The sequence below is a fragment of the Pipistrellus hanaki genome, assembly GCF_964339955.1.
Source record: "Pipistrellus hanaki genome assembly, chromosome: 8".
NCBI classification, from domain to species: domain Eukaryota; kingdom Metazoa; phylum Chordata; class Mammalia; order Chiroptera; family Vespertilionidae; genus Pipistrellus; species Pipistrellus hanaki.
In genome coordinates this window covers 36,774,445-36,790,744 of record NC_140510.1, presented here as the reverse complement: position 1 = coordinate 36,790,744, position 16,300 = coordinate 36,774,445, and the positions used below count along the sequence as shown (strand labels likewise).

At 41.6% G+C, this 16,300-nt stretch overlaps 1 protein-coding gene across 1 annotated transcript in view; it reads left to right on the top strand.

Annotated features, from left to right (window-relative positions):
* PLA2R1 (phospholipase A2 receptor 1) overlaps positions 1 to 4,782 on the top strand; it is a 113,142-nt gene extending 108,360 nt beyond the window's left edge. Inside the window, 1 exon segment of the mRNA XM_084891505.1 lies at positions 2 to 4,782. Coding sequence (XP_084747631.1) covers positions 2 to 46 — 45 coding nt within the window. The 3' untranslated portion in view covers positions 47 to 4,782.
* The last annotated feature ends 11,518 nt before the right edge of the window (positions 4,783 to 16,300 follow it).

Below are 16,300 nucleotides of genomic sequence, written 5' to 3'. Positions count from 1 at the left end.
CAACAGCAATGAAGCCAGAGAAAGCCACAGTCATGAGGACGAGTAAAGACCGCAAGGAGAGCCTCATCTGTATTTTTCTTTACAGACCAGATGCCATTATACTGTGAATTGTGTCGCTAAAAGTGATAATCTCAAAGTGAATTGTAACCAAATTAGATGGGTGTTGATTTATTCATTTCCCATACCTGTGATCTATTCTTTCAAAGGGGAAATTACACAATGGTTATTATTCTGAAAACAAGAACTATTAAAAGAAGCACCTTCTCGAAAACTCTCAAACCAATGTTAATAGCAGTTTTTGCATTGCTAGGTTTCTACCAAATATTTTGGGGGGAATTTTAAAACTCAGCTGATTAGATGTTTACCCACTTTCATTCCATGAAAAAAGAGGAAGCAAAACAAAATGTAAAACCGTAAACTTGCATGTGATAGGAAAAGGGAAAACCTTCTGAGAGGTTTCTTCTTTGTTTGTAATGCAATGTTTTTAATTCAATCAGTTTTAACAGCAGGGTTTGGAAAATACTGATGTCTACGCTTAAAAGTGATAGGTTCTGGGCTCTAAACTAAAATTTAGGGTGACTCATTTTTATTATTCTGATTTCTCAAACTAAAGGAAAAGAAAATTTACTTTTCCTTAAATAGTAAAATCTTGATTAGCAGCATGCTTTCATAAACAACCACACAATGTGGCCCAAAATATTCTATTATTAAATGATGACTACGTTCGATAGTTAAAAATATCTTAGAGATAAGCTTAAAAGAAACTTATTGAGATCTTAATCCTGTTAAAACTCATGGGTTTTATTAAAAACTAAAGGTGTAAAATAATATTTAACACTCCTAACAACCAAAAAGATGTAGAATGTAACTTGAATTTAAATGGGAAAAATTGAAGATCTGAATTATAGTTCCATTAGAACCAGACTCAAGAATATGTTGAGCAGCACTAAATAAGTTATTCTCCAGCAGTAATCTAAACCCCTTTGCTATTTAAGGGAGTGTATTTGGAGTGTTCTGTTTAGTAAACTGTGGTTCCGAGGAACCAACTCCATTGTGTTGAACTAGTAAGTGCAGTAGGTAAATAATGATTAAAAACATGTACTGTCTGTAAATTTAAAATCACTGATTTTATCTTCCTTCATTAACTTCTTATAAAGAAACATGACTTCACCATTAATATGTAAGGGTTTACTCAGTCCATAAATGTTTATTGAATTCCTATTAAGAACCAAGAGCTATTCTACAAACTGGAGATACTGGGATAAGCAAGTCTATGAGATCTCTGTTTTCAGGGCACTTCTTTTCTAATGAAGGAAAATGGGCAGTAAACCAGTAAAAAAAAAATGCAGGAGCAGAAAATATCAGTTGGTTATGAATATTAAGTAAGGTCCCATGATAGAGAAAAACTGGGGGTTATCAGGGTCTCCCTAGAGTGTGCATTTTTTTCTTTTTTAAAAAATTTATTGATTTTTTACAGAGAGGAAGAGAGAGGGATAGAGTTAGAAACATTGATGAGAGAGAATCATCAATCAGCTGCCTCCTGCAGACCCCCAATTGGGGATGTGCCCACAAACAAGGTACATGCCCTTGACCGGAATCGAACCTGGGACCCTTCAGTCTGCAGGCCGATGCTCTATTCACTGAGCCAAACTGGTTCAGCTAGAGTGTGCATTTTAGTTATTACCACCAACTGCCTCAAAGCTGGTGGCCACTAGTCACAAGGTGGAGCTCCGGGAGAAGGTACAAATACGTTTCTCAGAGGCAAACCATCATCATTAGAAGTACAATCTGAAGAGCATGCCCTCGGAATGAAGACTCCATAGCTTGAAACAGTAAATACAGCTTCCCAAAGCAGCTCTTTGCTACCGTTTTGTGTGTGTAGTTTACACACTGGAGCAATCAGCTTCCATAATTTTTGTAAGTTTTAAGACTTTATTTTCTTAAGATATTATATTATGTGACAGTTGTATATTTATAACACAAAAGAATGATTGTCAAAACCAAATAGTATAAAAGCCCAATTTAACAATCTATCAAGTGAAATTAGAGTTCTGTTCTGGTCTTTTCAGTGGACTTGGTAAAAAAAAAAAAAAAAAAAAAAAATGCTAATCAGTTATCCTTCCAGTCAAGCTATGTTGAAGTGGAACAATCACACATAACAGTTTGACCAAATATGTCATTCATAAACTAGTTCTGCAGAAAGAAACTGTACTGCTTGTCAATGCTCTGTACTTTGATATTGAACCACATCCCTGGAGACTCTGTCCCCATGGACAGATCATACAGTGCTTCACAATATTGCAAGTTCAGAAATAGAAAGTACCGAAGTAGTCTGTTTTATTCATATACCGTATTTTCCGGCTTATAAGACGACCCCCTAATTTTACAGTTAAAACATAGGTTTAGGCCTATCTATATTCACTGTATAAGACTACCCCCCACTTCCAAGGCAACACCAGTTCTTTTTTTAATAGACCACCTCTCTGACTCTGGCCAATCTGAGCAGGCTTTTTTTTTCCGTTTCAAAAGTCATCTTATACGCCGGAAAATACGGTATGTGCACTTCAATAAACATTTTTCCATATCCATTTTTAATCTGAACTTGATTTCACAGCTATCGTCTGAAAAGAAAAAAAGTAGCAGAGTTACAAACACATTTATGTATAATTAATGTGCCCCTTCCAAAAAAAAAAAAAAATCAGTTATTTTCTATGATTCTAGGTAATGGAAACTCTTGCATTTTTCTTGTTAAGTCCAATGGTTCTTCCCATCCCAGCAGTTTTCTTGTAGTTTAAATGTTTCTTCTATTGAAAGGTCCCCTCCCTATCAAGCATGGATTAGTTGGTGTCTTTAGATAAAGGTCCAGTCTTTTGGAGTTTCCTTTCCCTCCTTGAAACGACGGATGGATATATGAGAACTTGGTGTGTCCTTGCAGTACTAGGGGACAAGGTGATAACTGACTGAGGATGTGTGTTACCTGGTGTCCACTGAAAGTAGTTGTTTGACCCCACTCTTGGGAATCCTGCTGGAATCTGCCATGAAGTCTGTAGTTGGTGCAACCTGTGGTCTATTCTCTTTGATTTGGCCCCATCCCGCCTCTTTCTGGCACCACCTAATCCCGGGAGAATTGGTTGTGACTCCCATTCAATTTCCTGCCTGGACATTGCATTTCTTGGCTAGAAGGCTATTTCATCCCTGCAGTAGTGAGACTCTGTCCAGCACCATGTGCTATTCTGTTAATCAGGGGAGGCTACCTGCTGTAGCAAACAATCCCAAAGTCCTGGTGGTATAACAAGCAAAGGTTCATTCCTCCTCCACACTGAAGTGAGCTTGTAGGGGGACTTGGTTTCATTCAGTTATTGGCAAGTCCCAGTTCTTCCCTAGTCAGGCCTCCTTCTCCTAAAGCCTTGGAGTCTTCCAGTGGGTCTCCTGCCTCTGAAGGAGTTAATTATGTACCTAAGTCTTCAAACTGAGGACACATACCCTGAAGGTACATAAAGATTTCCAAGGGACAGAGGGGCATGAGTATTTTTAAGGAGCTTAGTTTCCAGAACCTTTAACCTTCATACAACCTTTCTTAGGACTGGTCACTTGAGAACACCCTGAGATTATGGTGTCATACTGATTCTCGGTTCCTACATCTCTTGACACAATGCTTGTCTTGAGCTTTAAAAAAAAAATGACATGGCTTTTACTCCAAATCTTACTGTGATCCTTCACTTTGGGGAAGCCTCCCTGGCACCAAAGGAAAATGTTCAAAGTAAAGATGTCAGTGCAGCATCTTCTAATAAAGGATTTATAAACCCAGTGCACAGCCTCATGTGCTCCCTGTGTCCATACATTTTTCTGTTAAGGGTAAAGTGTTGAGTTAGCAATTCCATGTTGGGATATTCTAAGTTAATATGCATAGTATAGTGGAACATCAGAGATGATAACCACTTTGCTTAAGACTATTTCATCCAGCCCTTGGAAAGAAAATCTGGTGAAAGTAAGGAGGGTGTAGATTTTGATAAGAATCTGATGTCTTAACTTTATCCTGGTAAAAAGCTCATGACAGAGCTCTTAGATTTATCTATCTTAGATTTCTAAGGATGAGTAATAGCATACTTGTTGAGTTGAAAAATAAAATCAGACATTTTCTGAACATTGTCTTATTTGGCTCACGGTTTTGACAATGAAAACTGGCCTTACTAATTAAGTTTTTATGATGAATATTTCTCATTAGTTGAATAAACTAAATTTGCAACTCTAGTGTTCTGATTAAAGTACTTATTAAGATAAAGACATTTTAATAAAAAAGTATTTATTGAAGTGTAATGAAATTAACAATATTTCATTTTTCCCAACCTTACCTTGTATATCAGATAAAATAAAGTGTCTATAAATGAAAGAATAGCATGCATAATTAATAGTCATTTGAAAGATCTTACTAATGCCTTTTAATTTTACATCTAGAAAATTAACAGACAGTTAATCATTCTAATGACTGGGTAGCAAATTCTTTTGCAAATTGAGTGTTTCCAGTTTTTTACTTTAAGCAAAATTCAAGAAGAACATAATCAAATTGTCAGTTGAAAGATGATTAAAATAATTTTTAATGTATGATCACTGTGACTTTTGGCATATATGAGAAAATAATTTGAATAATAAAGTTATCCTAATATATAAAAACCCAGGGTCCATAACATCCAAAATGACCAAAGGCTTGACCAACCAGAAGTCCGTGCTGGGTTGCCATGGCGACCCAGCACTAACTGCCAAGGGGGCTGTGGATCAGGTCTGAAGAGAGGCCTGGAGAGAGAAGCAGGGTCTGGTCCAAACCTCTGTGGCAGCTGTTGATCAGATCAGAGAGCTTGGTGATGCTGGTACTCACTACAGAAACTCCCTGCAGTTAACATGGCACACCCCCAAGGAAGACTAGAGAAGTTCTCCTTGTTTATATATTGCTTCATAAGATCATCTGTATTTGCCTCTCTGTTTCTCTGGGGGCCTGGCCAGCAGCTGTGCCTCTCTTTCTCTCAGACCTCTGCTGCGGCTGCTGATCAGCCCCACCTCTCTGATAAGGCCCGTTGATAGGCCCAGAGATGCTGACTGGCATAGAAACTGACAATCAGTACCAAATCTGGGAGAAGTGTGAACAGCCAATGGATGCATAGGCGGTGTAGCTTTAGATGCTGACTGGTATAGAAACCGACCAATCAGAACCAAATCTGGGTGAACTACAAAGGCAGAATCTAAGATGGGAGCTGAGGAAGGATTTTTAAGGGCAACATCTATTTGGTGTAAGGTATAAGAAAGTGGTTCAATTTTTTTAATGACCAGTTTGGCAATATAGTGCATATGGCTGGCTATCAGTCCAAATATAGGGACTATGTATTTTTGTCTGCCAAGAGCACCTCCTCTGATGAAAATGGCTCCTCCCCTTCCAACCCCGCCCCCCGAATTTAAGCAAACCTATCCTATATAATCTATCTATACTACCAAAAGGGTAATATGCTAATTAGACTGGGTCAACCGGCCATCTTTTGGACATCCAACTCCTCCCAGACAAAGCCATGGTGGTGGGGGTCAAGGCAGAGGCCGTTAGGGGCTATCAGGCTGGCAGGGGAGGGCAGGTTGGGGCAAGATCAGGTCTGCAGGTGAGGGCAGTTGGGGGGGAGTTCAGGCCGGCAGGGGAGGGCAATTAGGGAAATCAGGCTGGCAGGCAGCAGGGTTAGGAGCAATCAGGCAGGCAGGCAGAAGCAGTTAGGAGTGATCAGGCAGGCAGACAGGTGAGCAGTTAGGAACCAGCAGTCCCAGATTGCGAGAGGAATGTGTGTGTGTGTGTGTGTGTGTGTGTGTGTGTGTGTTTCTATTTTAAAATAAATTAAGATAAAAATTCAAATTGTTTTGGTACCTCCAATAAAAAAATAAAAAGCATACACAAAAATACCCACAAAATGAGTCCCATGCATACCAGTGACCTTCTTTACTCAGAGTTAATTAACACAAGCACTAGCTTCTCGCAGAGCACTTTGCTGTAATTTAGAACAAATTAAGGGGAAAATAATTCAAGTGCTGTTTTCTTCACACCATGAAGTGAGCATGATGGGCCAAAGTTAACTCATTTAAAATACTGTCATCCATTTCTTGTAATTATGAGTAGCAATACCATTATATTTTTGGGGAAAAAAAAAAAGACATCCTGATCTATGCTATTTTCAGTTTGTTTCCTGTGCTTCTATTTAATAATGGAAATTGATTTTTAAAACTAATATAACATGCTCTTTCATTTCTCCCATTAAGTCTCTCATTTACATTAAATTCAAGCATTGCACATTTTCCAGAGTATTTTTTTCACATAAATATATTTTGAATTTAATATGGCAAATTATTAAAAGACTATATTAATATTGTCTCTTGCCCCTCCCCCAACTCTGAAATTGTGGCTTTATTATTATTTCCATATGATGATTTGTGAATTAACCTGAGCTTATTCAGCCTCAGCTTAGGAGGTCATGTCCCCAGGAGATTATTTAAAATTTTCTCTACCTTTTTAGACAGTAGAATTTGGTAGGAGCTGGAAACCCAACTTAAATATGTAGAAGTCAGCCCGTCTCTTGTTCCTATAGACTCTGGGGTGTAGGAGAGACCCATAACTACAAGGAGAGCCAGGGAAAACACTGAAAAGAATAGAAAAAGGTAGGCACTTAACAGGAAGTGTTTACCTCAGTGTGTCAACAAGGACTCAAGTTCCTCATTCAAAATGTGGTTCTGTGGAAACTAACAAGAACCCTGTTCAAGACTGAGCATGCCTGAGTTAATGCAATGCTTGCTCAGGCTGGATATCCGCCCATGTATTCCTCAAGCCAGGGCTCTGCTGGTCAAACAAGAAATTGTTTTACTCCCTTTACTCCACGATGAAACCTAAAGGTACAAAAGAAAAGGTCTCTCTGCACACTGCCAGCAGGGGGCGCATCCGTAGGAAGCAGCGCCTCCTGGCAACAAGGACAGATCAGAGAGCTTGGTGATGCTGGTACTCACTACAGAAACTCCCTTATATACCAGTTAACATGGCACACCCACAGGGAAGACTAGAGAAGTTCTCCTTGTGTATATATTGATTCATAAGATCATCTGTATTTGCATGTTAAGTACATTTAATGTTACATTTAAATAATAAACTGCATTTATTTTTAAAATGTAGTTCCATGGATGGTAGCCATTATCACATTGTATATTGCTATTATCCTTCCTTGTTCTGCACTTAAAGCCCATTTATCTCACTTACTCAGTCTGGGCCTCTAGTCAGGGAATCAAAATTATTAGTTGAAGTGAGAAGACATAAAAATGAACACATACTTAGGTTAAACATTTTATTTGCTATTAGCACACATTCTAATTTATAAAAAGCCAGGGGTTGTCACAACTGAAACAACCGGACGAACGACAGAACATAGGCTGCATGGGGTGACAAAGCCGGCAGGGGGGTTAGTGAGGGACAACCAAATGACTGAACAGCAGACTGTGTGGGGCAACCAGGCCAGCAGGGGAGGCAATAAGGGGCAACCAGGCAGGAGGGGGAGGGAAGGGGGGGGGCATTTAGGGGCAACCAGGCTGGCAGAAGGGACAGTTGGGGGAGACCAGGCCAGCAGGAGGGGCAGTTAGGGGTGAACAGGCTGGCGGGGGGGGGCGGGGGGAAGTAGAGGAAGGGGCAGTTGGGGGCAACCAGACTGGCAGGGGGGAAGTTAGGGGTGATCAGGTAGGCAGGCAGGTGAGCAGTTAGGATCCAGTGGTCCTGGATTGTAAGAGGGATGTCCAACTGCCGGTTTAGGCCCAATCTCTGGGATCTGGCCTAAACCAGTAGTTGGACATCCCCTGAGAGGTTCCAGATTGAAGAGGGTGCAGGCTGGGCTGAAAGGACACCCCTCTCCCGTGCATGAATTGCATGCACCAGGCCTCTAGTGGATAAATACATATACTGAGTGGCCAGATTATTATGATCTCTGAACACATAATAATCTGGCCACTCAGTATATATATATATATATATATATATATATATATATATATATATATATATCCCAATGCATGAATTCATGCATGGGTTGGGTCTGGCCAGCCTGGCCAGGGGGAGGAGACATGGGCGGTTGGCTGTCCTGCCTGCTGGTCGAATTCCTGGTTGAGGCTAATTTGCATATTAGCCTTTTATTATATACCATATACACTGAGTAGCCAGATTATTATGCCTTCAGAGATCATAATAATCTGGCCACTCTATATTTATCCACAAATATTTGGTATACAGACACTATCATTCATTTACCATTGGTCTCATGCATAAAGTATGCCCATAAGATTTTGTTCACAATCTCCAGTTTCATTGTCATTAAAGGAGTGAAAATTTAAAATTTGGCTGCAAAGCCCTAAATTTTTATATTTTTCCCCAATATTTTTAATTGTCTTGTTCAACAACAGAATTTTTAGCTATGTACCTTTATCAATTCTTTGCAAAGCTTTTAGCTTAGTTTTCATTAAGAATTCTCTTTTCACACTCACAGGTTTTTTTATACTCATACTTTTAATATAACTTACATGATAAAATTATAATACCCAGTACAATTGACATACATGGATTTGCGGACCAACACAATCAACTCGCGTTCGTCGTAAGAGGGAAGAGAAGGAGCAGCAGCCCTTTAACAGCATGTTTCACGGAGGGTTTGGCTGAGCAGCAGAGAAGCAAAATTTTAAGCTTCTTCAGCTGTTAGTGTTGAAGGCTTACTCCAAATTCGAAGTGGGACTCTCCCTCAGAACTTAACTCTGAAATCCACACCGATTGGATCTGAGCATAAATAAGCAAGTCATCTACACCGGAGAAAATAGCTCCCCAGGAGACTGTAACTTGGTTAAACATGTCCGAGAAAAGAAAGCAAGAAGGTGCTGAGGAAGGGGGTGGGGAGGGGAATCTGTCCTCCGTAGAAACAGGCTCAGAGACAGCCAAAGGATTCCAGGATCCCAAGGACATCTGTGGGTGAGGTGGATGCATTACCAGGCCATCTTTCCTTGTGCTATCAAGCAGGACTTCCTTTATCCCATTTCTACACTCACTAAAAGTCTCCTGTTAGGATTTGGGTTCTCAGTGTAGGTCTACCTAGCATCAAGAGAATGTCTCATCTCCAGCCTTTGAGTACATTAGGCCCTTAGGAGAGGGATTGCATACAATAAAGGAAATGGCTGTGATTGCAGTTAAATTTCCCATGCAGCTGTAGAGAAGGCGCTGATTGTGTAAGTGCTCTTAAATTTCTAATTGTAAAGTAATTCACTGGCATTGTGACTGCTACCTCAGTCTCCCGTGTGATTTGGGTGGGCAGTAGAGACTCCAGAACACTGTGGAAGAGGTGTCCAGGTGGGGGTAATCTCATTGGAAAGGGCTCTAGACCCAAGGAACCTGGTGCAGTGACTGAAAAACAGGTGTGTGGTGCCTACTTAGATGACAGAGCAACCATAAACGGGCATTACACTCTCTACCTCAGCTTTTGTGGGTGTTTACTTAAGATATGTCAAAGCATGGCATCCCCTGGTCCCAAACAAGAGTGAGTGTCTATGGCTGAAAAACTGAGAACCAGGTCCTGGTGTTACAGAGTTCCCGAACAATCAAGCAATGCAGGAGGGGAGTGGAGAGACTCTATTCATCGCGCGATGGGCCTAGGAAAAATGAATTCAAATTCTACACAAAGATACAAGCAGAGCTTCCCTTTTTATTAAGGAGACAGCTCTAGCTGTGCAATTAATGGTTATCTCGCTGCTGTCCTTGAAAACAAACACAGCTCAATTTATGGGCATACCTAGTCTTGACCTGCAAGGTCAGACAGCAAATTTTATGATCCTCATTTTACAAGCAGGCTAAAGGAGCCTAGAAAGCAAACATTTTTTTTAAGAATAAGAAAATTCCAAACAGCAGTTTTTTATAAAATAGGGATTTTCCTTCTCACTGGGACACAATTGTGATCTTCAAGGTCCCACCCATGTCCCTTGGCCTCCATTTCCTGTGAAGACAACTAGACCTCTTCTGCCACTCTTATTCTACTTATTTCAAGGCAGTATTTTAGGAATCACAGAAGGATTTCATGCATCCTATTTCCCAGATGACAGAAGTTAATCTAGGAGATATTCTTTGATTTGATCGATGATACCTGTCTAATTTGTGGCAAAGTTGGAATCAGAACCTAATTTTTGTGATGCCCAGGTCCGAGCTCTCATCAGTAGTCTGTGGTGCCTGTGGTGCAGCTGGCCCCAGCGACCTGTAAGAAAGGTGGGAGTCCAGAGGAGTGAAGGGCGTAGTAAAACAGGGACAATGAAAGAGGACATAAAATCAGAGAAGGGCAGCTGGGAAGGTGTGATATAGCTTCAATTCTGTTTTGGAATCCAAACAGATATGTGGAACAGGCCAGGAGCCCCAAGGAGAAAGCAGGGAGCTAAAGGAAGGAGGTGCAGGAGGGGGTGGCTGGAACCCCAGGGGAGCTATACAGAATACCAGACAAGCAAAAGCAAAATTACCTTTAGGCTGTTTTTGATGGAGCTTGTGAATGGCAAAATTTCCTCCTGCATTCCTGGACAGTGGCAGGGATTGGGCTGTTTCTGTTTGTTCTGTGTTCCTGGAGCCCGATGCATTCTTCTTAAAATCCAGTGGGTTGCATTTCAACATAATAAAAGTTATAAAACAAATAGCTCTGCAGTCATATAACTCGGGGAGCTCTCTTGGTAAAGGCTGGAGGGCAGAGAAGTGGGAAATAGAAAATCTCTGAGTTTAGATTCTCGTTGGTCACATATATGTCAGGTAGTATCTATTTTGTTAATCATTCCTCACTTCCAGCCTTGGATGTGTGCTGGATATTCCTCCAAACCCATGCTTCAGCGGTCTGCACCCTGCTCGGTGCCTCAGACTCTATCACTTGGACGACTTTGCTCTCCAGCTTTGGTTGGGTCCAACCCAATGGGAGACTCCGGAAAGAGATTCAAAAGGAGAAAGAAATAAAAAAGGTTGGGATTTTAATCTTCTTGCCTTCCTCCTTGCCCTGTTGCAAGGTAACTGTGACCCACTTTCTCCCACTGAAGCCACAGCCCCCGTCACCTGTCCGTGTCCCATAGCTCAGTGATTTCCAGATCTGGGAGCAGCAAACCTGCTTGGCTCTTCAGGCATGAGGTGGTGACGGATGCTGCTGCATGAGTTCCTGGGTGCCTCGCCATTGGCTCCTCTGAACATTCCCATGCCTTTATAAACAGTTTCTCCATTGAACTCTCTTCAATTACCACTTCTCATGAGCCACCCATTTCCTGGAGGCTCTGCCCATACAGCAGGCTCCCAAACATGGGCCATGCTTTTGATATCGAAATGGCTCACTTCTCTGCAGTCTTTTTTTATTTTTTTAAATTTATTTCAGAGAGGAAGAGAGAGGGGGAGATAGAAACATCAATGATGAGAGAGAATCATTGATTGGCTGCCTCCTGCATGCCTCCCTCTAGGGATTGAGCCCTCAACCCCGGCACGTGCCCTAACCAGAAATTGAATCATGTCCTCCTGGTTCGTAGGTCAATACTGAGCCACGCTGGCCAGGCTTCAGCAGTCTTTATTCTCTAGCTTTCAATTTCATTTCTGTGTGAAGCTTTTCCAAAACAATAACATAATATTCCAGAGAAACACGTGTTCAGTCCTACTAGACTCTAAAAGCCAGCATAAGAAACCATTCCCAAATAAGCCCTTCTAGGGCTAAAATAAGAGTGGACACCATCAAGGGAAAAAAGGTTTTTATAAGCCCATACTGTTAAATTATTCTTTCATGACTGAACACAACTGTAATCCATATTATTATTTTAAATTACACTATAAAATGCAGTCATTTATTGCCTTTCCAAAACATGGTGATAATACATTACCAAATTATCAGGGGTCCTTTATTAAAGCTCTCGAATTTGATTTATAATGTATGATGCAGCTTATCCTTGAGAAAGATCTACTAAAAGGTATACTTAGTCTTAAAGGTAGTGAAGTAAAACCTCCCTCTAATCATGCGCCAGGAAGCTTCCGCTTCAATGCTTTGTTGATACTGGTGTCAGCAGGACACTGAAAGCTTGAAGCTTTTTACGTTTGATCGAATACCAACATTATGCTGAAGCAGAAGTATTCATTCAGAGAGTGAAGCTTCCAAAACCTCTACAATTCTCCTTCATCCTTCCTCCCCGTCACACCACCACCACCCCCAAAAAGGTCACTTTAGGGAGAAAAGAGAGGTGGACAGTTTGTGAACATTCGACATACACAAAACCACTCTACAACCCAAGGGAGAGACAAGCACTGAAATACACTTTTTTTAAAAATGCCAGTCATATCTAAGAAAGAGGTACCGTAAGTGACTGGTTCTGGGAAGTAAGAAGGTGACATGGTTATTATTCTCATCCTATGAGAAACAGGGTGTCAGAAAGGGTCAGGAATTTGCCCCCAACTTTTCAACTAGTGTTTGGGGAAGCTGGGGTCATTGTCAATCAGATCATTATACTACAGTTCCTTCCTGGGGAAAAAAATATATATCTCAATAGAGAAATAGGAAGCTTCCAAGGCTAAAGAAAAAAATCATTTTTAATCCACAACCTTTTTTTTTTTTTTTATCACTTTGATTCTGGGCCTTCTAAAAGAAAAGTTTTACTATGCCACCAGATTCACACAAAAAACACTCAAGGGAACAAATTGCATTTTAAGTGTATCTTATAAACCTGCAGCAAAGTGTCAACAATAAAAAAACAATGTTCTCAGGAGATTGTTTACACAAAAGAGGCCAAGATGTATTTACGCTGGCATCTATGTAGTTGCTATAAATGCTAGTCTCAATATGTTTGCACGGTTCTTCTCAAAATGTAGAATTATTGATCCTGCCACAGCAATTTGGACACTGTGCAACCTGTAAGATGCCTACCATCAGATAACACTCTTAAGACATGGCAGATCCCAGCAGATAGTTTGATTTATTTGTTTGTTTGTTTGTTTGTTTATTTTTACAAACTGATTAGGGAAATTATTTCTAGCAGGTATCACACATGAGAGAAACTGGGAAAATTAACTGCTGACATGGAGGCACACATATGCATTAAGGAAAAGCAGGGGCAGGGGGGGACGGAGATGGTGGTTTCAAGAAGGACCTTTTGTTTGAAAAATCACATATGCAGTTGAAGAAAGCGAAGAGAAGATGTCCATATCTTATTGCCTAAGTCCTTATTGCCATGAGTGTATTGGACAGTGTGGGGGCACCACAAGAGTAACATACATCAGACCTGATAAGAAATGGTACCAAACTGATGAACAAAAACAGGTCCAGAGACAGAGAAGCATCGATCAGATCATCAAACCTCAGAGGGAAGGTAGGGGAGAGTGAGGGTAAGGGGTAGAAATCAACCAAAGGACTTGTGTGCATGCATATAAGCCTAACCACTGGACACAGACAAGAGGGGGGTGAGGGCATGAACGGGGTTTGGGGGGCAGTGGGGTGATAAGGACACATATGTAATACCGTAATCAATAATAAAAAAAAAAGAAAAAGAAATGGTACTTACCATGATGTTATAACCAAAAGTCATTCTGAATGAAATATAGGACCTAATTAAATTGTCTGTACTATGGTCCTGGTGCAAAGTTTTCTGGTGATCAAAAGAGGAACACAGGAAGAGGAAGAGGCCTTGCTGATTGAGTTTAGCTACAGAAACAGGAAAGTCAGTTGCTTTAAAATATTCTGTGAAACATAGGGCATGGATTGGTTGTGTAAGTTCTTCCCAAAGTATCTGAAAAATAAAAGGGGGTGGGGGGCGGTGCGGAATTGTGGGATAGGTAAATGAGCTTCTCTGAGCCAAAGTGAGGCCCCCAAGACGAGCAGTGGTTTGGCCCCTTGAGTGTGGCTCTTCCACAAAATACCGTGGCCTGGTCAAAACCATGGTATTTTGTAAATAGAGCATCAGCCTGCGGACTGAAGGGTCCCAGGTTCTATTCCAGTCAGGGGCATGTACCTTGGTTGCGGGCACATCTCCGGTGGAAGGTGTGTAGGAGGCAGCTGGTCAATGTTTCTCTCTCATTGATGTTTCTGGCTCTCTGTCCCTCTCCCTTCCTCTCTTTTAAAATCAATAAAGTATATTAGAAAAAAAATACCACAGCCTGGGCGAGTCTATTTTGAAGAAGTTGTTTTAGAAGAATTTTAAGTTTAAAAAATTTGGCTCTCAAAGGAAATTTTAATCGTTGTACTGTTGATATTTGGCTCTGTTGACTAATGAGTTTGCTGACCACTGCTCTAGAGGATGATTCCATGAAGGCCCACTGGGGAATCTAGAAAGGGAAACTTTCCTGAAATACACTACATGTGTATTTAAAATTTTTTTTAAATATATTTTTATTTCATAGAGGAAGGGAGAGGGAGAGAGAGACAGAAACATCAATTATGAGAATCATTGACTGCCTCCTGAATGCCACATACCTGGGATTGAGCCCACAACATTGGCATGTGCCTGACTGGGAATTAAACCCGGGGACCTCCTGGTTCATAGGTCAGTGCTCAACCCCTGAGTCGTGCCTGCTGGGCCAATAAGGCTGAGGAGTGCTGGGGAGTGGGAGAAAGAGATTAACCAAAGGACTTGTATGCATGCATATAAGCTTGGCCAATGGACTCAAGACACTGGGGGGGGGGGGGAAGAGGGGGTGGTATGAGGGTATGTGACAGGGGGTGGGGGAGGCTGGGGGAAGGTCAATGGGGAAAAAAGGAGATATATGTACTATTATATATAACACTTTAAACAATTAAAAAAAAAAAAAAAAAAAGAGGAACACAGCCCCAAAACCATACCTGATGTTTTTGTTTTTGCCACCCAGGCCCTCAAGTCAAAGAAAATGGTTTTATAGATTAATGATTTTCCTTGTCAAGAGTTGCATGGCTTGTGTCTAAAACATTCAGCCATAAGTAGTTTCTTTCAGTTTAAAGATTCCGGCACCAAGTTCATTTTTATAAAGCTTCAGGGCCTATTTTAGTTGATATGTGGCACTTGGCCACCTATCATATCTGAACAAGCTCCCTGTCCAGCTTCCTTTGCAGCTCAGGAGCAGGCATGTGGGCTAGCTCCACCAGTGAGAAGTACAAAGTGAGACCTTAATTCAGAAGCAGTACACTGAAAAACAGCCCCCAAAGATATCAGGCCCTAATGGCTGTAACCTGTGGTTATTACCTTATATGGTAAAGACATGGCAGGTGCGATTAAATTAAGGCTGTTGAGCCAGGGAGATGAACCTGTGTTGTCCAGGTGGGTGGGCCCTATACGACATCACATGTATCCTCATAAGAAGCGGGCAGAGGGAGATTTGATACACGCAAGGAGAAGGCAGTGTGAGGGTAGGGCAGAAAGGGATCTGAAGTCACTGGCCTTAAAGACTGGAGTTATGCAGCCACAAGCCAAGTAATGCCAGAGCCACCAGAAGCTGGAAGAAGCAAGAAATGGATTGTGACACACTGGAAACCACCACACACAAAAAAATAAAGCCAGAACCAATTGTGGCCAGGGCGGTGGCTGACACATACAGCTTTCAGAAGTAGTAGTGGCTAATGTCCCAGGACTTGAAAAGCAAGGTGAGCTTTGAGTCAACCCCCAAAGAGTGTGGCATGCATTGCATTTGCTCTGTAGTCTATGACCCTCTCGACAATTCTATGAGCTGCCTGATGTACTTTCATTAATGACTTTTCTACTTTGAGCTAGAGTGGATTCTGTATTCTCCATTTGAGAACCCTCGCGAGGAGAGGAAAACCAGGCTCAGAAAACAAGAAGGAACCAAATGCGCTGGCAGCTGTGAGCCAGGACAAGCTCACACAGGCCACAGAAGTTTAGTAAGGATGCCACCACTGCAGTGCTGTCTGCAGGGCATGCTCAGCGAGCTGACACCTCGCCCTTGCTTGGGGTAAGAGACTTAGTGCAACTTCCACCTGCAGAAATAATTCCTAACTATCCTGGACAGGAGTCTCTGGTTGACAGGGCGCAGGGAGTCAACAGGCTGGCATCCAGAGGGGAGGAGAGGGAGGAAGAGGAGAGGTACACCCTTCACCCACTGGAGGGTTCTGTTTGTCTTCCTAACCTCCCTCCATTTACCCCTCTGTGATCTCCCCTAACAGACAGGGATCCAGATGTGAAGCAGCCAAAAACCGACAGAAGTTTACTAAAGCAAGGAGGAAGGAAAAGCAGCAGAGGAATCAGGATGAAATTTCATCAGAAGGGAGGGAGAGAGGTGCGAGAGGAAAGAAGG